Source organism: Equus quagga, chromosome 3, assembly GCF_021613505.1.
Source record: "Equus quagga isolate Etosha38 chromosome 3, UCLA_HA_Equagga_1.0, whole genome shotgun sequence".
Lineage (NCBI taxonomy): Eukaryota > Metazoa > Chordata > Mammalia > Perissodactyla > Equidae > Equus > Equus quagga.
Window position 1 is genome coordinate 52,346,317 of NC_060269.1, and position 22,924 is coordinate 52,369,240.

A 22,924-nucleotide genomic window follows, 5' to 3' on the forward strand; every position below is an offset into this window, starting at 1 on the left:
TATTGTAAAGAATTATTTTCGAAAAGAAATGTCAGATTATATGCTGGAAAGGACTTAACCAAGGAATATTTATAAATAGTCCTTTGGTGTTGCAAGAATTAATACAAGACTATCCTCATTTTTTATACCTAATAGCATACAAAGGCATAAACTCAGACTACTAAATTTCCAACTAGAATTTATTAAGAAGATAAAAATTAATCCCACAATAATTTCATGTAGAAAATAAAATATTTGTGTAAAATTTGAAATTAATCACTTAAATAGAAATACACAAAAAATAGTTCTTCAGAGGAGAGCTATAATAATCTCCACATTGAAAACCATACCTTTCCAGGTTATGTTCTATTTTCAAAGAAATATTAATTTTTTATTTTTATATTTTGGCTGAGGAAAATTTGCCCTGAGCTAAAATCTGTTGTCAATCTTCCTCTTTTTTTTTGTATCTGAGCTGCCACCAAAACGTGGTCACTGATGAGTGGTATAGGTCCGCACCTGGGAACTGAGCCTGGGCCACTGAAGTGGAGCACACTGAACTTAACCACCAGGCGACCAGGGCTGGCCCCCAAAATATTAATTTTAATCCAAGAGTGTCTTTCAAATATTCCAAAAGATTAAACTTCATTTTTACTATAAATCATGCCACAGTCTGCAATAATTTTATTTTCTATGAATCTAATGAAACAAAATTATGGAAGAATTTATCATTTAAGAATATTATTTTTCTTGGAGAAGTATGCATGTTCCCAGAGTATATCAATACATTGATGTTAAAGTGTTTCTTTTGAAAATTCATTTCATTATACAGGGGATAATTTTTAAAAGTCCATTATAGAAATGAAATGTTAAAACTAAATATTTTTGCCACTTGGAGAAAGACATACATAAGTTCCTAGTCATTGTTCATTCTTTAAATAAATAAATGTATAATCATAGCACAATATGATTTTATTTTTATTTTATTTTATTTTTCTTAATAAGGCTCCACAGGACCCAGGGCAATGAAACAAGCAGAGAAAAACATGACTCTGTCACATCACAGAAGACCTGATCCTCATATCTTGTCTTACTGTGGATAAAAACTAACAGGCTTTCTAGTTTAGCATGCAGAAAGACAACTGAAGACTTTACAAATCTATAGCTCCCCACATCTATTTAAAAACATTTCAATCCCACTCTTAGATGGAGTATCTCTTGTTAAAAGGAGAGCTTTTTCTTTATGTTGTTGTTGAACGATTTCTAACTCTACTCCAAAAGTTCATGGGCACCAATAACCTCTGATACAAGAGGGACTTCAAACTATTCCTTCTCTACCTGTGCCCGATGTGGGTCCCAAGAAAGAACAAAAGCAAGTACAACGTCCTTGTACTTTGTTGCTGAACCCATTGCGCTTACGAATGTGTGGCTGACATCAAGGCCCAATGTTTGAAAAAAAGGACTTTCAGTCACTCTTGGCAACAGCATACAAATCATTGAAATTTCTTTCTCCTAACCTTCTTTCTAGTCTTATTGTGCCAGCTTTGCATTTTAATACACACATATTCTGATATCAACTAATTAGCGAAAGCCAAGTACTGAAAAATTTAAGAAACTAAATAAATTAACTCCACAAAATTATAATTGCTAAAACACTGAAGAAATGAAGGTATAGGCATTAGCAAATATGTTTAGAGTTGTTGATAAGATGATTATGTCTTTCCTGAAGATCTTAAATGACCTAAAAAGGTTGTTTTTAATTACAAAAATAATATCACATACAACTTAGGTTAATGCATTTAAAATCTAAATAAGTAGACATTTATTTGAGAAAGCATGAATTAACATAATTATATCAAGAAGATATACATACACACACTCTGAAAAGGCCAGTAGCTATGAAAGAACGTGAAAGATTTATCAAAGAAAATAACCAATAATAGCTCCTATGCCACAGAATTCTTCTGTTGTGATATTTCAAATTGTCAACATACAGATAATTTTCAAAGTATAGAAATACCATTGCCTATAAAAAGATGAAAACTCTCGAACGTTTTTGTAACCAAACCTGATAAAAGAGCATAAAAACTAAAATTACAAATAACATTTAATGTATGAGAAAATTCTATAATTTATCAGAATTCAACAGCATATTACAAGTATCAGTTAAGACAAAATAGAAATGCAAAGATGGTTTAATTTGAGGAAATACACCCATAGATATTTATGATTTTTCTGTTTTATGTTTTATAGATAAAGGAAACTGGTGCTGGTAAATTTAAATATATTGCCAAGGCCACACAGCCAGTGCAGATCTGAGATTCTAAAATCTATACTCTTAGCCAATAAATTATGCTACCCCACAGGATAATGAGACATAAAACTAAAAGAAATTCGTTAAAATACACACACACAATCAGAACAGGAGTAAGCAAGTCTAGCACGTAGGCCATTAGAGTTACTGTGATTGAGCGTCTGCTTAATTCTGACACTCTTAGAGAATAAACCATAAGGGAAAATATATTGAGTTACATGATTCTCAGCTTCTGATAAAAGGAACCTTGAGTTATGCAAAAAAATGCAGGTGAGGATACAGTGGAAACTATGACCCACAGGCCTAGAAAAAATAAGCTGGTATTTTTTGTTGCATTCTGTAAATCATACAGATTACTAAATTTGGTTATCTTTTCTGCATCCTGTGCTTGTCCATTATATCCAATTGGATCTCAAGCTTTGTGAATTCCATCTCAACAATACTATTCAAATTCAATTTTTCCTCTTATTCCTACATCTACTATCCTTGCTGGGCTCTGATTGCCTTCTTTCCAAACTACTGAAAAAGTCTTCTCAATGCATCTCCTCCACCCCACCCAAACCAAAAACATTACCTCTGTAGCACAATAACACAGATAAAACCTAGAAAAACGGTTTCGGGAATGCTAACTCTGCTCAAGAACTTCAGCTTCTTTCATCTCCTGTAATGACCAATTTACACCATATCCTTCTTAAAAGTACCCTACACACCAACACAAACGGAAGGCTTAATTTCCTCACATGTGCCTCACGCCTTTGATGCCTTCAGAGTTCCATCTTCTTTTTCTATTCTGTCATCTCTCACCTGGCTTTATCTGTCGAACTCTTTGTTTTATTTTTTAAGTAAAAATTGTACATATTTAAGGTATACATCATGATGATTTGACATATGTATACACATAGTGAAATGATTGCTACAGTCAAACTAATTAACGTATCTCCTCCTGACATAGTGACCACTTTGAATGTGTTTATATGTATGTAGTGAAAACATCTGAAATCTATTCTCTCAGCAAATTTCTAGTATTCAATACAGTATTATTAACTACAGTCATCATGCTGTATAGTAGATCTTTAGACTTATTCACCCTACATAACTGCAACTTTGTACCCTTTGAGCAGCATGTCTCCATTTCCCCCACCTCCTTGCCCATGATAACCAGTATTCTACTCTGTGCTTCTGTGTATTCAACTTTTTTAGATTCCACATATAAGAGAGATCATGTAGTTTTTTTCTTTCTTTGTCTGGCTTACTTCGCTTAGCATAGCATCCTCCAGGTTCATCATGCTGTTTCAAATGGCAGGCTCTCCTTCTTTTTAAGGCTTAATAATATTTTCTCTGTATATAGAATGGACCTTTCAGTTGTTTCCACATCTTGGCAATTGTAAATAATGCTGCAACGAGCATAGGAACACAGATATCTCTTTAAGGTACTGATTTCATTTCCGTCAGATATATACCCAGAAGTGGGATTGCTGAATCATATGGTAGTTCTATTTTTAATTGTTTGAGGAACTTCCATGCTTTTTTCTATAATGGCTGCACCCATTTACCTTCCCACCAACACTGCACAAGGGTTTCATTTTCTCTATGCCCTCACCAACACTTGTTTTCTTTTATCTTTTTGATAACATTGAAATCTTTTATAGGTTCTCTTCCATTTCTATGGCTCTCTCTATTAAAATTCAAATTATGAAGGTGTGTGAGTACATTTAGATACATAGATGCATGTTGGGGTGAGGGTAAAAAATATTAAAGTGATATTCAAAATTAATAAAAAATTTAAAACAGTACATATACAAAACCATAATAACTACATAAAACCCATAATAATAAGAAAAGTATTTGGGATCATAAAATACTCAATTTTGAAACCAAGGAAAAATGTCAAAAGATTCTTCTAAATCTAGGCAATCAAATGAATAACCGAATGGAGCACTTATAATATAGGTCTCAAGTTTACTGTGCTTATGCACCACTGTTATGTAGATAATTTATGATATGTCTGCAGTAGACTCCTCTGAGTTTGGATTTACCAACTGCAAAATACTTGCTTTCTAAGTTCCTTCCCAACATTCTTAATCTTTGATTCTGCAAGTCCTTCTAAAATTTAGGATTGCATTTTACGTATATATACAAAATCTGTGGAAAATGGTCCATGCTCACAACTATGAATCTCATATTAACCTGGCTATATGAAATATACTAGAGGCCTTTACAAATCAGCTGAAATGTCAATATTCTGTGAATTAAATTGATTAACTTTCCAAATGATGGTTGTATATTTGTGATCAAACAATAAATATATTTTTTAAAAAAGGAAGTAATCTACTAAAGGGACCTAGAAGCACTGGCTTTTGTAATCTTGATTTTATGAGTTAGAAAAATGGAAAACTGTACGGTTAAGTTACTGATTGAAGAGGGGTATGCTTATTTACCTATGTCAAATGAAAATCTAGAATTTTTAAAATGTAAATTACCTATTTTTCTTTATTTAGGTTTTTGAATGTATATACTTGGACAAGTTTATGAACATCAATTACTGAATACACAAGAAGAACAGAGGAGAACTTTATTTTTTTCCTAGTATATAAAGGAAATATATTTTTATTAGTTTCAATATATTTCAAGTTGATTTGAAGATTTCTTTCTGCTTTTAACACAGTGACAACATACTATGCTGTCAGTTTGACCTCAAATGTAGGAAATCAGAAAGATTTAAGAACTACTCTATTGTTGGTAGTTTCTTCCTCACTTTTTCTAGAACAGAGATGCTATTCAATAAAATTTCCTGCACTGCACAGTCTAACAAAGGCATACTCCCAACGTAAATGACAGCTGAAAGATTAGAAATGATACTGAACGAAGTTTTACATTTCCCACATCTCTTGGCCTTTGGCACCGTGTAGAAATGACATTCACAATTTTCTGTTCTACTTTTCCATAGCACCTAGCAAAATCCTGTATTGTTTTGCCCTGACAGTCCATTAGAGCAGAATTAGTTTAAATTTGTCTTGCCTCACTTTCTATGCACAACTGAACACAAATGATCTTTATCCCCTGAAGATATGACTTTAAGAAAAGTTTTCTTCCTCACAATATAAACATTGTACAGAGAATTTGAGCCATATGAAACATAATTATTGTTTATTCACAAGGTATCCTCCTCTTTGATATGTTACCTTCCATATTGAATGTATATTGAGTTCCTTTTGAGGTTTGTGGAAGGTTATGATAAATTGACACTACATCAAATATATCTTCTCATTCAAAACGAAGTTTAAAAGCAGGAAATCTTATTGAAGGGAAAGCTCGGTGAAAGGCTTCGATGTACTAGAGGTCTACACTTATTATAACTACTCCTTCTTAAATGGTGTTCTTAAGAGCCTCCGTGAAAAGAATGAGACATGGATATTGAACACCAAGGTAGGATTCACTTCATACCTGAAGAGATTTTCAGAGGAAAACGTATTCAATTATGTAAATAGGGAGTGGGGATGAGGAAGGTAGAGATATTGCACTACTTTAGTTACAAGAAAAATATAATTAGCTCTTAATTATACGAGGGCTGATTAATATAGTCAAGCTCATGCTAAACATCCTTGTTTGGTTATATTGGAGTTAGCAGACTGGGCAGATGGAGGTGGAATCCATAAGGAACCAAGCTCTGAAGCTCGCCTTGGGCCTGTAAGGCAACAAGGATGAGGTTTAAAGAATGGGACTCCTGGAAGGCAACTTAGAATCTTTCTTCCACCAGTTGGTGTCTTTCTGCACATTGCCTAATGTTTGAGCACTGGCTTACCATTAATTTGCAAATTAACTAATTTACTTTTGAATAATAAAATTGATTGGTTGCTTTACTAAGGCCAATGCTATAATATAGTTTAATTTTAAATTATCTTAACTATTACATAATGAGTAAAGACCAATATAAATGGCATAGTTGAATTTTAGAAGTTTTATCTGTAATAAAATATCCATCATCAGACTGTAACAGGGAATATCAAGTTTATCATGTTTTTAAGAAAATACATAATTTCCATTAAACAAACTTCATATTAACTAAGATTGTTTCCTATCTGCATATTCATTGTTCACATTTTTTAGAAAAAAAGGCAAAAATCAACTCTCCACATTAAGGGCCAATGATAAAAATTATTAAATTACAAGATTCAGATAGCTATAAAATATATAATAGATGTCGATGATTGTGCTCTGTGAAAGAGTCTTTGACTTAAAGAAACATCTATTTTCTCTACATTTCCTTCTTTATCTCTAGTCACACAGAACTGGAACTAGCAGCCATGGAGGTTACTTTAAAATCATAAACAATATCTCAAATATGTAAATAATACCATGTATACTACAATAAATAATCTACAAAAAACCAAATTATATACTACAACACATATCAAGTTAAGTGTATTTTGCTATTTTATTGGACAAACAGATAAAAATACAGAATTAAAAACTCCAGATCTAATCAAAAGAAAGTTTAATTTATGAAATTCTTCAATAGGAAATTTTATCCACACACACACACTCCATATGGGGTAGACATTTTCATTTCAAAAGATTGTACTAATTGACCAGTTTCACTCTGACCAAACTACTTTATCACTGGCTATGTTACCACTGTTCATTTGGTTGCTCCAAAAGAAAACTTGTATGTAAAACTCACATTTTAGACAAAATAATTATAGAAGACATTGCTTTAGATTTCTTATGTATGGTGAGCATGCAAGAAAGAAGCATCCAGCTATCACTATGGAGATAAATGGAAATCTATAGAAAAACATTATTTGCTATAATAATTGAAGCTAAAGGAAAAGAAACTTCACTTACAATACAACTACTGTTATGTATTTTTATAAAAGTAAATTTCATTGTGTATTTAATTGCTTAACATTTATTGCAAAACATTTTAATAGAGGGAATCAATATAAAATTATAAGTAAATTGGCATCACTTACCTCTCTTAACATTTCTGCTTGTACTTGTGGACTTATCTGAAGGACAAGGGCAACGTCCTTCACATTTGACTGAGATCTGTTTTCCTAAGACACATGTCTGATATTCTAGTTTGCACTGTATAAAAAGATAAAACAATAATAATTCTAATATATTTAGTTATATCAATAAAAAGTCAAAAATGTGACAATATTACAGTTGCAATTTTATTATACATGCTATGGAGAAAGATAAATGAATGGGAGAGAACAAACAGCATTACACCTGAATTCAAGTCTTATGCATACCATTTCCTAAATGCGGCATTAGGGGCTAATTTTCTAAATGTTTTCAGCCTCTATTTTCCTATATGAATAATTGAGATATTAAGACTGAACCTACAGCTTTTTAAGAACCAAACAGCAGTAGCTACCATGAACCAGGCTCTCAGTAAATATTAACAAAATCTGAATGAAATTAAAGGCAAATAATAAAAATTATTACGTCACATGAGGGTTTTTTTTTTAGTTTGGTTTTTCTTTGACTTTATTTGTAAACATTACTCTCTGCAGAATTTTAAGCCTGAGTACCCTTAACTCATTCTTACGGTGATATTTTATAACTGCACATTTGATATGATTAAAAATATTGTAAACCTACTCCATCTTTCAAGAGGCAATAATTATCTTCCTACTCTACAAGAAATAGATCTTGCTAATTCTGAAGTAATGTGATTTCTTTAGTGGCTACGTCCATAATTTGCTCAGTGCAAATTATTTTAAAAGTAAATAGGGTAGACTTTCTGGCTCCCATCGACAAATGCACCAGTGACTAATTTAATTCAGCTTCAGCTGATAACAAGAAGCACTGAATACACCCAATGACTAAACAGATTACACACATCTGTGCAACATTTTTTTTCCTTGTCAAATAACTCTCTAATGGACAAGCAAAATTCTTAACTAGCCCTGCAACAAATGATTAAGAATTATTACACTTGGAACATACTTGTAGTGACTTAGTGGGCCTTTTTGGAGGAATAAACTCTTTCAAAGGTATTATTTCTCATTATTCAATATTTCAATAACTGAACAAAATGAACTTGTCATCTAAAATCACAATGAATTTTAAGTGTAATTACAAATGCCCAGGAACTAATCAAAAGTAGAAAGAGTTAAGAAATTATGAGTGCTTTGATGAAAGCCAAATAATTTATATAAAACTTTGAGACTTGAAATCTCATATTCTTTATGGTTACTTCTTTTAACTTAGTACTTCAGAACCCTGGATCGGGTCACAAGAAAATTCTGACTCATGACATAATTTAAGAAAAGTTCAAGAGCAATTGTAAGTGGTATATGAACAGGCAAAGTCAAAAGTCAATATTAATTATAGCTAATATTGAATTTTGAAATTTGAAAATATGTTTGCTCCCTTCCAAGATACATTACGCTTTACTCATTTACATTTTAAATGTAGTTTATTTTAGCAATGATTTTTTATTCAAAGAAGATGAAAGTTTGAAAAATACTTGAATGAACAACAAAAATACATGAGGTGTTAGCTTATTAAAAAGGTGAATCACGTATTTTCTGTTTAAAAGTTGAGGTGTCATTGTTTGTAATGTTATTTACCAAGGAAGTAATTTACAAGAAAAGAGCACAATCTTTATAAAAATTTAACTTGCATCAAAAAAGTTTCACCTCTTAGCTAATTTTCTTTGACATAATTATAATTTAAAAATTTCAAAGCTGTCTGCAAGATTTGCGTTAAATGATAAAGTTACAGTTTTGCAAAAGAATTGCTTTATAAATGAAACAATTTCTCTTTCAGAATGATTCTACAGAACACTTTGTTTCTGGATGTGTTTCTGTAAAGAGCGGCAGAATCAAACGTACAGCAAATATACCCCATGCGCACAGTTATTGAATCTAGCTTCCTGTAATCAGAAAACCATTTAGTTGTATTTACTTATGGATTGATTTGGGAAAAAAAGGAGTCTTCATGAAGAATTTTATTCAAAGAATACTAAGACATGAAAAGTGTTATTTTGAAATATTTTTTACCTACATCCACTGATTGCATTTCTAATTAATAATGTCCAATTTACTAAATTATCCCAAAGCTGAAATATTTATCAAGGTATAAGTGAACTAAAATATCACATAAAGGGCATGCTCATTAGTCTATAATTACCAAAAAATGCAAATACTGTAGAGAAAGACATGATTAATGCCTTCCTGATTAAGACCCTGAGTATTGAGAACACTTAAGTTATGAGATATTGTGAAAAGCAAGCCTGCAGAATGATGTTTCAGTGGTCAAAATTGACACTTGTCATGGAAAGTAAGTTAAAGTCTTGGCTTCATAACAAGATCAAAGAAGAAATATGATCTTACTAGGAGAGATCTAGGCTGCCCAAAGAAAAGACCTCAGCCATCAGGGTCAGCAAAGACTGGGAGAGGCTACTGTTACAGGTCTTCAAGATGACGCAATCACCATGGCCATGGGAGATGACTTCAATCCGAGATTCTCAGATGGAGATGATTTTGCCCCCCAGGGGACATCTGGAGACATTTTTAGTTGTCTCCACTAGCCGGTTAGGGGGATTGCTCTGGCCCCAACTAGTTACAGCCAGAAATGCTGCTAAAAATCTTACAATGCACAGGTCAGCCCCCCAAAATAAAGCATTATCTGAACTCAAATGTCAGTAGTACACAGATTGAGAAGCCCTGATGTAGGCACTGGTCCACTGAAAGACAAAGAATGGATTAAATGGATTAACTAAACTCCCAAGATCTGTTCCATATTTCCTTAGGAATTTTTTCTTGGGCATTCATGAAAGTAATGCATATAAAATAAAAACAATGGTATAAAAAACTACCAACTACAGGGACTTTGATTATCCAGAAAAAGCAGAAAATGAAAATCAGCTAAAACAACAAAATACAGTTTATAAATTACTATTTTCATTGTGGCATCACTATGTGTCAAGAACTGTGACAAGCAGTGTTGATACATTAGCTTTTTGATCATCAAAATAAGATAGGTATTTTTTTATATAAATTTTACACGTGAAGCTTAGAGACCTTATGCAACTGATGAAAAATATATGGCTAAAATAGGATTCAAGCACTATTTTATAGTGCTTCCAATGTAGAACAAGTATAGAATTAGCAAGAGGTAAAAACAGCAACAATGTTCTGTTTCTCATTGAAATGGCGAAAATTTTTAGTCAAGTGAAAAAACAAATTGGGAAATATGGAATATTATGAATCACTGATGTTTTAGTCTCTCTCTTTTAATCTATTGGACTGATGAATCTATTACATTATACCTTTTTATACCTTAGATAACCAATATCGTAGACACTATCTGAGCCTTCATGAATAGAATCCCTCATACTTAGCTATAGCTAACACTTTTTAAGTAAATCTCCTCCACTTGAGTTTTTCAGATCCCCACTCTGGTGTTTCCCATGCAAAGACAATCAGAGGAGGAAAAAATGAGTTAATTCGTCTTGAATTCATTCATTCAGTAGGGACTTACTATTTGCACACATATATCATAATTGTAGCATACATGCACAAGTGGGGAGTTAAACATAGGAACAACTTTTATCGACCCTTTACACTAAAGTAGACACTATACCATTGTTTAATCTGCTTAACACTCTAGTTTTCATTAAGGAATAACACCCTGCTTATTTTGGGTAACTTCTCGTCTCACCAAAAACTTTATTTTTGGAAACTTCTTTTACCCTACAAAATGTTATATCATACCACCCTCACCATGGGTGACACGAGGCAGGTCACAGTCATTTTTTCTACATTCTCAGTTAGATCTGAGGGGACAGAGGTAGGCCTTTTACAGGGACAATACTAAGGATGTGAGCACAGATGCTACTAAGCAAAGTCCAAATGAAAAAAGGACCAAATAGAGTCCTGAGAATATTAAGTCCTTAATTTAAGCAATCTCTAAGGCGCACTGATACGCAAGTCAATTTCCTCTTATTCCTTCTACTTCAAACTGTTTCTATCAGGCATTCAAGTCAGCATCTAGAAGTTGGGTATAGGAGTTCCCCTTATCCACAGTGTTGCCTTCCATGGTTTCAGTTACCAGCGGTCTGAAAACATTAAATGAAAAATTTTAGAAATAAACAATTCTTAAGTTTTAAAATGCATGCCATTCTGAGTAAGGTGATGAAATCACTTAATAATGGCCCCAAAGTGGAAGAGTAGTGATGCTGGCAATCAGGATATGCCAAAGAAAAGCTGTAAAGTATATTGTCATAGTTATTCTATTTTATTATTAATTATTGTTGTTAAACTCTTACTGTGCCTAATTTATATAATAAACTTTATCATAGGTATGTGTGTATAGGAAAAAACATAGTGTATGTATATATATATATATATAGTGTTCGGTACTATGCATGGTTTCAGGTTCCACTGGAGGTCTTAGAATGTATTCCCAGCAAATAAGTGGGGGGGCGGGCAATTATATTGCAGAAGACAGGTTGATTTTAACTGAGGTGAGAGGACATGAGGACAGTAAAGGCACTTTAACTCAGGTTAATAAATTTACAATCCTTGTTATGTAGTCATGAACCAGTTAAAATAGTGTTCTCTTGTTAACTAGATTACCAGAGCAATGAGCACTGCCAGGAAAAAATGAGGCAGAAAAGTATCCTTTACCTTTATCTTACTGAACACATTCTCTTAGATGTAATGTAATCTCTGGACCAGTAGGTATATCTTCAATTTTCCAAATAGGTATTATTATTACAGATATTTTATTTGTCTTCTGAAATTAAACACATCTCAAAATACCCAGCATAAACTTCTCCTTTGGGACAGAGCTTACACTGTCCTGTAGTACAACATCAGAACATGCCAAAGAGAAAACAACTTGACATATGGATTGTGAACACAGGATTGGATGCAATACTGGTTTTTGGAGGGTTTCCCTTTGAAGAGTATCTGAGTATGATCACAGATGTACATGGGATTGCTGCATTACATTCTGCTGCAAACTCTATTTAACGCAAAGTAGTCCTAGAATGTCAGGATTGTGTATTCTCTCGTCTCAGTCAAGACTGTGAGTGAATGCATATTAAAAAAACCTTACTATTTTTCATACTATTGAATTATTTAGTTGAGTTATAAGATCATCTGTTGTCAAATGTCTCTTATTTTGTGATTTGTGTGCATAATGAACAGTTCATATACACATTTTCCTCTTTGTTAGGCCATTGTTGTAAACAGATATCCTAGACTTCAATATCTGGTAATAAATTAAAGTTTTTTAAGGATCAAAAGGATAGTATGTTTACTTTACAATCGCCTCATTTTTACAGTTCATTGAATTTGTCATTAAACTAAAATTCTTGTTCAAATTATTCCAGACCAATGTTGCTTTCCATTATCAGTAATAGCTTCAGTTAAAGTAAAATCTATAAAAACATGTTTGATGATTGACATAATACATACACAAAATTAATGAAATCATTTTAACTTACTATTGATCTACATTCTCATTATTTATCTTAATATATAATATGGACTTTGATAGATAACAGCTTATAGAATTTTCCTTAAAGATACAGGAATGGTTAAAAATAATTAAGGAATGGATGAAAATAGAAGATCATGATACCAAGTACTCCTAAAAATGAGGATGATATTTGAGAAGAAATTATTTTTACAGATATAAATGGAAGAGAATCTTTGAAAAAGAATAGGAGTAAATAAGAAGGGATTTTAAAAGAACATACACAGAGATGAAAGATTCAGGACAGTGTTGCCTCCAGGAAACACACCTCAGCCCCAAGGACAAACACAGACTCAGGGTGAAGGGGTGGAGGACAATACTTCAAGCAAATAGCAAGGAAAAGAAGGCAGGTGTTGCAATTCTCATATCAGACCAAGTGGATTTCAAAATAAGACAGGTAAAGAGAGACACAGAGGGACAATATATAATGATCAAAGGGACACTTCATCAAGAAGAAATAACGCTTATAAATATCTATGCACCCAACACAGGAGGACCAAGATTCATAAAGCAACTATTAACAGACCTAAAGGAAGATGTTAAAAACAACACAGTAATAGTAGGGGACCTCAACACCCCACTCACATCAATGGACAGATCATCCAGACAGAAAACCAACAAGAAAATAGTGGAGCTAAATGAAAAACTAAAACAATTGGACTTAATAGACATATATAGATCACTTCACCCTGAAAGAGCTGAATACACATTCTTCTCAAGTGCACATGGAACATTCTCTTGGATAGACCATATGTTGGGAAACAAGGTAAGCCTCTACAAATTTAAAAAAATTGAAATAATAACAATCATCTTCTCAGATCATAGTGCTATGAGGCTATAAATTAATTACAAGAAAAAAGCTGAGAAAGGCACCAGGATGTAGAGACTAAACAACACACTACTGAACAAGCAATGGATCATTGAAGAAATTAAAGAAGAAGTAAAAAAATACCTGGAAACAAATGAAAATGATAGCATGCCATACCAACTCATAAGGGATACAGCAAAAGCTGTATTAAGAGGAAAATTCATCGCAATACAGGCACATCTTAACAAACAAGAAAAATCCCAAATAAGCAACCTTAAAGCACACCTAACTGAACTAGAGAAAAAAGAACAAATGAAGCCCAAAGTCAGCAGAAGGAGAGAAATAATAAAAATCAGAGCAGAAATAAATACTATTGAAACGAAAAAGGCAGTAGAAAGGATCAATGAGACAAAGAGCTGGTTTTTCGAGACGATAAATAAAATTGACAAACCACTAGCCAGACTTACAAAGAAAAAAAGGGAGAAAGCTCAAATAAACAAAATCAGAAATGAGCGAGGAGAAATAACAACAGACTCTGCAGAAATACAACAGATTATAAGAGAATACTACAAAAAACTATATGCCAACAGAATGGATAACCTAGAGGAAATGGATAAATTCTTGGACTCCTACAATCTCCCAAAGCTCACTTAAGAAGAGGCAGACAATTTGAACAGACCAATCACAAGGAAAGAGATTGAAACAGCAATCAAAAACATCCCAAAGAATAAAACCCCAGGACCAGATGGCTTTCCTGGGGAATTCTACCAAACTTTCAGAGAGGATTTAATACCTATCCTTTTCAAGCTATTCCAAAAAATTAGGGAAGATGGAACACTTCCTAACACATTCTATGAGGCCAACATCACGCTGATACCAAAATCTGACAAGGACACCACGAAAAAAGAGAACTACAGGCCAATATCACTGATGAACATAGATGCAAAAATTCTAAACAAAATTTTGGCAACCAGAATTCAGCAATTCATCAAAAGAATCATACATCAGGATCAGGTGGGATTCATACCAGGGACACAGGGATGGTTCAACATCCGCAAATCAATCAACGTGATACACCACATCAACAAACTGAGGAATAAAAACCACATGATCATCTCAATAGATGCAGAGAAGGCATTTGGCAAGATCCAACAGCCATTTATGATAAAAACTCTGAACAAAATGGGCATAGAAGGAAACTACCTCAACATAATAAAGGCCATATATGACAAACCCATAGCCAACATCATACTCAATGGGCAAAAACCGAACTCCATCCCCCTGAAAACAGGAATGAGACAAGGATGCCCTCTATCACCACTCTTATTTAACATAGTACTGGAGGTCCTGGCCAGAGCAATCAGGCAAGAAAAAGGAATAAAAGGAATCCAAATAGGGAGGGAAGAAGTGAAACTCTCGCTGTTTGCAGACGACATGATCTTACATATAGAAAACCCCAAAGAATCCATTGGAAAACTGTTAGAAGTAATCAACAACTACAGCAAAGTTGCAGGGTATAAAATCAATTTGCATAAATCAGTAGCATTTCTATACTCCAGTAATGAACCAACAGAAAAAGAACTCAAGAATACAATACCATTCACAATCGCAACAAAAAGAATAAAATAACCTTGGGGTAAATTTAACTAAGGAAGTGAAGGACCTATATAATGAAAATTACAAGGCCTTTCTGAGAGAATTGGATGACGACATAAGGAGATGGAAAGACATTCCATGTACATGGATTGGAAGAATAAACATAGTTAAAATGTCCGTTCTACCTAAAGCAATCTACAGATTCAACGCCATCCCAATCAGAATCCCAATGACATCCTTTACAGAATTAGAACAAAGAATCCTAAAATTCATATGGGGCAACAAAAGACCTCGAATTTCTAAAGCAATCCTGAGAAAAAAAGAACAAAACGGGAGGCATCACAATCCCTGACTTCAAGACATACTACAAAGCTACAGTAATCAAAACAGCATGGTACTGGTACAAAAACAGGTGCACAGATCAATGGAACAGAATTGAAAGCCCAGAAATAAAACCACACATCTATGGACAGCTTATCTTTGACAAAGGAGCTGAGGGGATACAATGGAGAAAAGAAAGTCTTTTCAACAAATGGTGCTGGGAAAACTGGAAAGCCACATGTAAAAGAATGAAAATTGACCATTCTTTTTCACCATTCACCAAAATAAACTCAAAATGGATCAAAGACCTAAAGGTGAGACCTGAAACCATAAGGCTTCTGGAAGAAAACGTAGGCAGTACACTCTTTGACATCAGTATTAAAAGGATCTTTTCAGACACCATGCCTTCTCAGAGAAGGGAAACAATAGAAAGAATAAACAAATGGGACTTCATCAGATTAAAGAGCTTCTTCAAGGCAAATGAAAACAGGATTGAAACAAAAAAACAACCCACTAACTGGGAAAAAATATTTGCAAGTCATATATCTGACAAAGGCTTAATATCCATAATATATAAAGAACTCTCACAACTCAACAACAAAATATCAAACAACCCAATCAAAAAATGGGCTGGAGACATGAACAGACATTTCTCCAAAGAAGATATACTGATGGCCAATAGGCACATGAAAAGATGCTCATCATCACTGATCATCAGGGAAATGCAAATCAAAACTACACTAAGATATCACCTTACACCCATTAGAATGACAAAAATATCTAAAACTAATAGCAACAAATGTTGGAGAGGTTGCGGAGAAAAAGGAACCCTCATACACTGCTGGTGGGAATGCAAACTGGTGCAGCCACTATGGAAAACAGTATGGAGATTCCTCAAAAAATTAAAAATAGAACTACCATACGATCCAGCCATCCCACTACTGGGTATTTATCCAAAGAGCTTGAACTCAGCAATCCCAAAAGTCCTATGCACCCCAATGTTTATTGCAGCACTGTTTACAATAGCCAAGACGTGGAAGCAACCTAAGTGTCCAGCAACAGACGAATGGATAAAGAAGATGTGGTACATATATACAATGGAATACTACTCAGCTGCAAAACAGAACAAAATCATTCCATTTGCAACAACATGGATGGACCTTGAGAGAATTATGTTAAGTGAAATAAGCCAGCGAGAGAAGGACAATCTGTGTATGACTCCACTCATATGAGGAATTTAAAATTATGGACTAAGAACAGTTTAGTGGATACCAGGTGAAAGGTGGGGTGGGGGGTGGGCACAAAGGGTGAAATGGTGCACCTACTACATGACTGACAAACATTAATGTACAACTGAAATTTCACAAGATTGTAACCTATCAATAACTCAATAAAAAAAAAAGATTCAGGACAGAAGGTTAAATTTACTCAACAAGAGAAAAGACTGAAAATCTCAAAGCAGGAGATGACTTCAACAATTACGCAAACAAAAATACTAAATTGTGACATCTTGTGCATACATTTCAACGTCTATTGGGCTTACATACTTAAATTTTTATATTAACTGTTTTAATAAACATAAAGCTTGAGGAAATTCCTTGTTTATTATGCATAAGAAATACCAAGAGCCTATCTATAATTATGTACTATTCTTATAGCTAAGATATATGCTTAATGGTCAATAGCCCCTATGCAGTCCTTTTTTTTTTTTTTAAAGATTGGCACCTGAGCTAACAACTGTTGCCAATCTTCCTTTTTTTTTTTTTGGCTTTATCTCCCCAAACCCCCATGTACATAGTTGTATATCTTAGTTGCAGGTCCTTCTAGTTGTGGCATGTGGGACACTGCCTCAACATGGCCTGAGGAGTGGTGCCATGTCCGCGCCCAGGATCCAAACCCTGGGCCGCCGCAGCGGAGCGCACGAACTTAACCACTAGGCCACGGAGCCGGCCCCCCATGGAGTTTTAAGCACTGGTAGCAATGAAATACCTTGGGATGTGCTCAAAGAGAAAGATAGGGAAGATCTGGTGCAAATGGTTTTGACACGAATACATAAACGCATAAACTTTGTTTCTCCACTAGGCAAAGTTTCCTCTTGTGCAAATCTCAGAGGGTAACCTGAGAAGCCATTATACCCAGAGTTACTGTGCCTTCCATTGACTGACTACAGGAATAAATGCGCATCTAAGACCATGGCTTCTCGTACACATTGGGAAGGAAGACTCCTGGCCATGTTCGCTACAGTAAAGAGGGAGGACCTGCTAACTGGAGTGGCTAATACATATTCTTAAATATGAGTTTATCCAAGAAAGGTGAATACGAAAAAGAAAAACAGTCCGGGTAAGGTGAAACAGAGATAACAGAAGCAAACAAGTTCACCTGCAGAGGTGGATAGTTTATTAAATATTGTAAATAAACAGCCAACCTTCTAGGATACACATGCACACAAAAACAACTGTAACAAATTCCATGTGTCCTTGTATATATATTGTTTTAAACCCCAAAAATATTCAACATGAGTTCATACTGATCCCTCCAATTTCAATCCAACATCTCAGAATTCTTTCCAGCCTCCCATTTTCTATCTTTGTAACTACTTTCTCCAACAAATGAGAGACATAAATTTACTTACATGCTCAATCTATTTTCTTAATAGCTCAGCAGAACTAATCTGACAGTCTTGCTGGTCATCTCAGAATACAAATTCCAAGAACATTCCTCACTAAATATGCCATGTTCTTAGGCACAGGTAGGCACTCCTCCAGGGCTATAACACAGGGTTCAACCCTTCTCCCTCCATCAGTGTGCAGTGGGTCCCACTGACTTACTCTGAGCCAGGGGACAGAGGGGAGGAGCCTAACATTTGTTGTCTGTAGCTCTATTAATTGCTAAGAGAGGAGTGTTGAAATCTCACGACATGTTAGTGAGACTTGATAATTTCTTCCTGTAGAAAGTTCTTTTTATGTCTTCAGACTATTTTACTATATACATACAAGATTACTTTATATATCTTGAGACTATTTTACTACATATATACAAGATTAGAATTATTATATTAGATTTTCCAGGTAAATTAACATATTAATCATTTTGTAGCAATTCTCTTCATCTTCTATGACTTTTCTCTGTATATCTAGTTTTTCTGACATTATAGAGCTACCCTACTATTTTGTAGTGTTGAGACACAAGTCCCTATGGATCTCCTGTGTTTCTGTACATCATGGGAACAGAGGCATTGACAGCCTTTTGTTTTGTATTATCTATTCAGTTTTGTTTGTATAGTAAATACCCTTGCAAGATAGAGACAATGTCTCCTTCCGGAAGACCAGGCAGATTTGTTTGTTTCCCAGTAAAATAAAGATAATGTCTTCTCACAGGGAAAAGTTTCAGGAAGCTTGTCTACAGCCCATTATAAAATACCCATATATCCTTAGCTGTGACACAAACCCAATGTGTGTGGAACACCCAATTGGGCCACTCTGCATTGCCCCTGTGGGGAAAGAAGAGCTGACATAAACAAAAAAATTATGCTGCTTGTGTTATAAGTAATAAATTCTTTTGTCTCTGACCCAGGAGGCTCATGTCTTCTGCCTGCATTCATGAAACTGTGGCATTTACTTGCCAGTAGGGTAAAAATCTCAAATCCTTCATAGTTCTTGACTTTTTTTTAGCAATAAGGATGTGATGCTGACACAGATATGGCTTTCTAGAAGTGAAGGGACACCAAGCCCCATGGACCAGATTAGAAGATATGAGAAGATTTCCTATGATCCAGTAGTGAATGCTCTCACCTAAGTCATGAGCCAAAGGTATTGTAAGGTTCACCCACTGTTTTACCTGCTACTGAAAATTTCAAGCCTGAGTAGCAAGGGGTAAGATTGACCGAAACTGTCTAAATACTGCTTTGGTTAATGCTCACGAGCCTCCAGGCAGGAGGAGGAAGGGGTATTATCTTGACAACAAGATCAAGGTTTCCTTATTTCTAAATGAGACAGAAGGCCATGAACATTGATCCAAACGTACTGAAGAACTTTGGGGTAGAGGAGAGGCTCAAGCTTTTATGTCTGTGTTGGATATAGACACTCAAGTCACCAACATGTCAGCTTCTATTGGGGCTCAACCACTGGATTCAACTCATGGGGCTTAGGCAGGATTTACAATATGGAAGGTAAGCCAACATGACCTTTCTCATGGGGCTTTTTGGACAAACTCAATGGATATTGTTATTACTTCTCCATCTGAATGGATAGTAGGTATTGATGTGCTATGTGTTTGTACTTCACTGTCTGGTAAGTGCTAGAGAAGATCTCCCTTATCCAAAAAAGAGCCAAGAGCCACATGTTAAGTTTTCAAGAGGGAAAAATTTCACCATTTGCCACCAGTGGGTGTTTATAACCTCTAATGTCCAAAGCTTTCCCTATAAGGATGCAGCTGTGTTGGTTGGAAAGTCAGAGGATTGAGACCCAATGATGCTGACTGCAGTGTTATTCCACCTCTGCCAGCAGGAAGAGCTGATAAACCGACAAAATCCAGGGGCCTGCCTGCTAACTAGTTTCTTAAAATTATCTGGGTAGATTCACAATACTGCCTTTCCAACACTGAAGGAAAACTGTTCTCTCTTTGGTCATCACTAAAAAAGAAGTCCCAGCAACTAAGTGGACTCTTTGGGTATTGGAAGGAGTATGTTCCTCCCTTGGACATTCTATTTGGTCATTTATATCAGGTAAACCAACAGGCTGATTTGGAAGCTGTGCTGCAAGGTGTTATACTCCCTATCTTTGGGGTTCCACGACACTAACGGACCCTTTCGGCAACAAGTCTCTCTTGACACATCTTCAGGTAATGCTGTTGCTATTCCACTTCCATCAGCTGACTCTGGCCACACCCTAATGTCATGTCCTTTGAAATAGTCTGTGTCATGTGTTAGACTTTTTAGACTATTTCTAGTCTGACAACAGGGCAACTTTTATCACAAAATCTACTGAACAGTGGGCTCACAGGCAAGGTTTTTAATGGACCTTCCATGCGCCTCACCATCCACAAGCATCTGATATTCTAAATATTGGGATGGTCTCTTCAAAAATCTGCTCAGAAAGATTTCTGACTCTACCTCCCTCACCTTAGTAAGCCAGTTTGGTCACTGAATTTTGCTGTCTCCAGAAAGTGAACATACCCTATCAGCTGGTGCCTGAGTAATTAACTAAAGGAAAAGAGTTTATACATACCTACTATAACCATTTAGGCTTTTTCTTTCTTTCTCCTAATAGTAACCACAGGCTGGCCTGATTGCTGTACCTTCGGGTGACAGCCTGTCCAAAAGGGATATGGGAATTCAAGCTCAATTCTGGTTCAGCCACTTGGATTCTCCTGTTGGATTAACATGGTCCAAGATCATACTGCTCTCTAGGTCTCTTGACAGTAGGCCATGCAGGCCAAGGTTAAGAACATAATGTCTGTCTCACTTTTACAAAAATGCCCTTGTCCTTCCTGGACTGGACTATAACGGATGAAATACTTAAGTGCAGAGTTTAGGAACTGATAAGAAGAAATGGAGAAATTTTAATTCTGAAATGGGGCATGCTAATTTTGTGTTTATGGAAGGAGAGCAACAACCCTAGCCCTTGGGGAGAGAACACCTTAGACCCTGAGAGACATGGTAGAGGGAGAGACATTAATGGTCTTTGGTCTTTCAGAGCCACCCCCATGTTTTTCCTCCTCAAGAAAACTACTCTTGTGTCTTTAAACATTTCACACATTAAAAATATTCTATAGGGGCCGGCCCTGTGGTGTAGTGGTTAAGTTCACACACTCTGCTTCAGCAGCCTGGGGTTCATGGATTCAGATCCCGAGTGTGGACCTACACACCACTCATCAAGCCACGCTGTGGCAGCATCCTACAAACAAAATAGAGGAAGGCTGGCACAGATGTTAGCTCAGGGACAATCTTCCTCAAGCAAAAAGAGGAAGATTGGCAACAGATGTTAGCTCACCGCCAATTTTCCTCAACAACAACAACAAATATTTTACATAGTGGCAGTATGTTTTGATTTACCTAGTTATTTATCTGACAATTTTAGTATTTTAAGTATTGAAACCTAAATCTGATTTTGTTCTTAATTGTTTGCATTGTTCACTGTTGCTCATGTTGACTTTTCTCATTTTGTTTGTTGGTTTATTTGTATTCTATTAGTGTATATCTTCTATTTGTAATGTTTATTTATTTGTATGTGAGCAAAGTGTTGGCAGAATAAAATCTGGGGAATCATTAGAAGTTTGTATTCCTTATACTTTTCTAGAGAAAAGGTTTATGTTGGGGCTTCCAAGTGTTGGGGGTATGAATACATGGAACTCCTTAAATTTACTTCTCATCCTGGAGCTTCCATGACCTCTGCTCTGAGGTAGTGTAATCCAAAACCCCAGATCCACGAGAGAATAGATTCAAAGGTATAAATATTATGCCATAATAATGGTATTATTACCCAAAGCTAGTTCAGAGATAAATAGGTTACTTTTTGAATTCTTAGGTCCTAATGACAGGTACTTCCCTGCTTTCTATTCCCTGGGGGCACAGCTGTTTAGAGGATCTTCCAATTCATCTACATCACTATGTTTTCACATGAAGCCTACTCCGTCATTCTTTCACAAGGCACTCATCTTCATGTTTCTTCATTCTAGCTATTGACAATTTTTTCCCCCAGTTTCTCTATTAGAGTTAACTTACCTCTTGTTTAAGTTAGTGTTTGTTTAATCGGCTTGCTTCAGAGGCAAGAGCATACTTAATCCATTGCCTATTCACATAACAAGGCTAATTTCCTTGGTAGAGGGCAGCTAGGGTGGAGGGACACTAGAGGACATTGAAACATACAGTGATCACAGAGCATATGCAGAGAGATTGTGGGAAAATACGTAATTAGCCCATGTATTCACTGAAAAGGATATGACAGCCATGTACCACTGTGTTTATTCCATATCTATATGATTATAAATTTATATACATATAAGTAGATATTATATATGATGTATTTGTTTTCTCTTTGCTTAGAAAATTATTTTTCATCTATTAACTTTAAAACTACTTTCCTATATTAATATTATCCACATTATTAATATATTATTTATAAGCATAATTATACATATATATTGTACTACAATTTATTATATTATTTACCTTTATATGACTCATAATTTTATTCATATTTATATTACCATTAGCCTTGTTATTTACTAGCTTTGTGGCCTTATGAACATATTTAATATCTTTATGCTTCAGATTCCTTATCTTTAAAATATTAGTGTATGTTATAGTCTCATAGTGTTGTTATGAGGAATAGGTTAATTAATATACAAATTAATACATTAAATTAATTAATTAATATATTAAGAGAGCAATGATTAACACATAATAG

The 22,924-nt window shown here is 34.8% G+C and overlaps 1 protein-coding gene across 1 annotated transcript in view; it reads right to left on the minus strand.

Moving 5' to 3' along the window:
• Positions 1-22,924, minus strand: part of SPOCK3 (SPARC (osteonectin), cwcv and kazal like domains proteoglycan 3) — a 461,901-nt gene that overhangs the window by 130,973 nt on the left and 308,004 nt on the right. Inside the window, exon 6 of the mRNA XM_046656940.1 lies at positions 7,264-7,378. Coding sequence (XP_046512896.1) covers positions 7,264-7,378 — 115 coding nt within the window. The remainder of the gene's footprint in view (positions 1-7,263; positions 7,379-22,924) is intronic.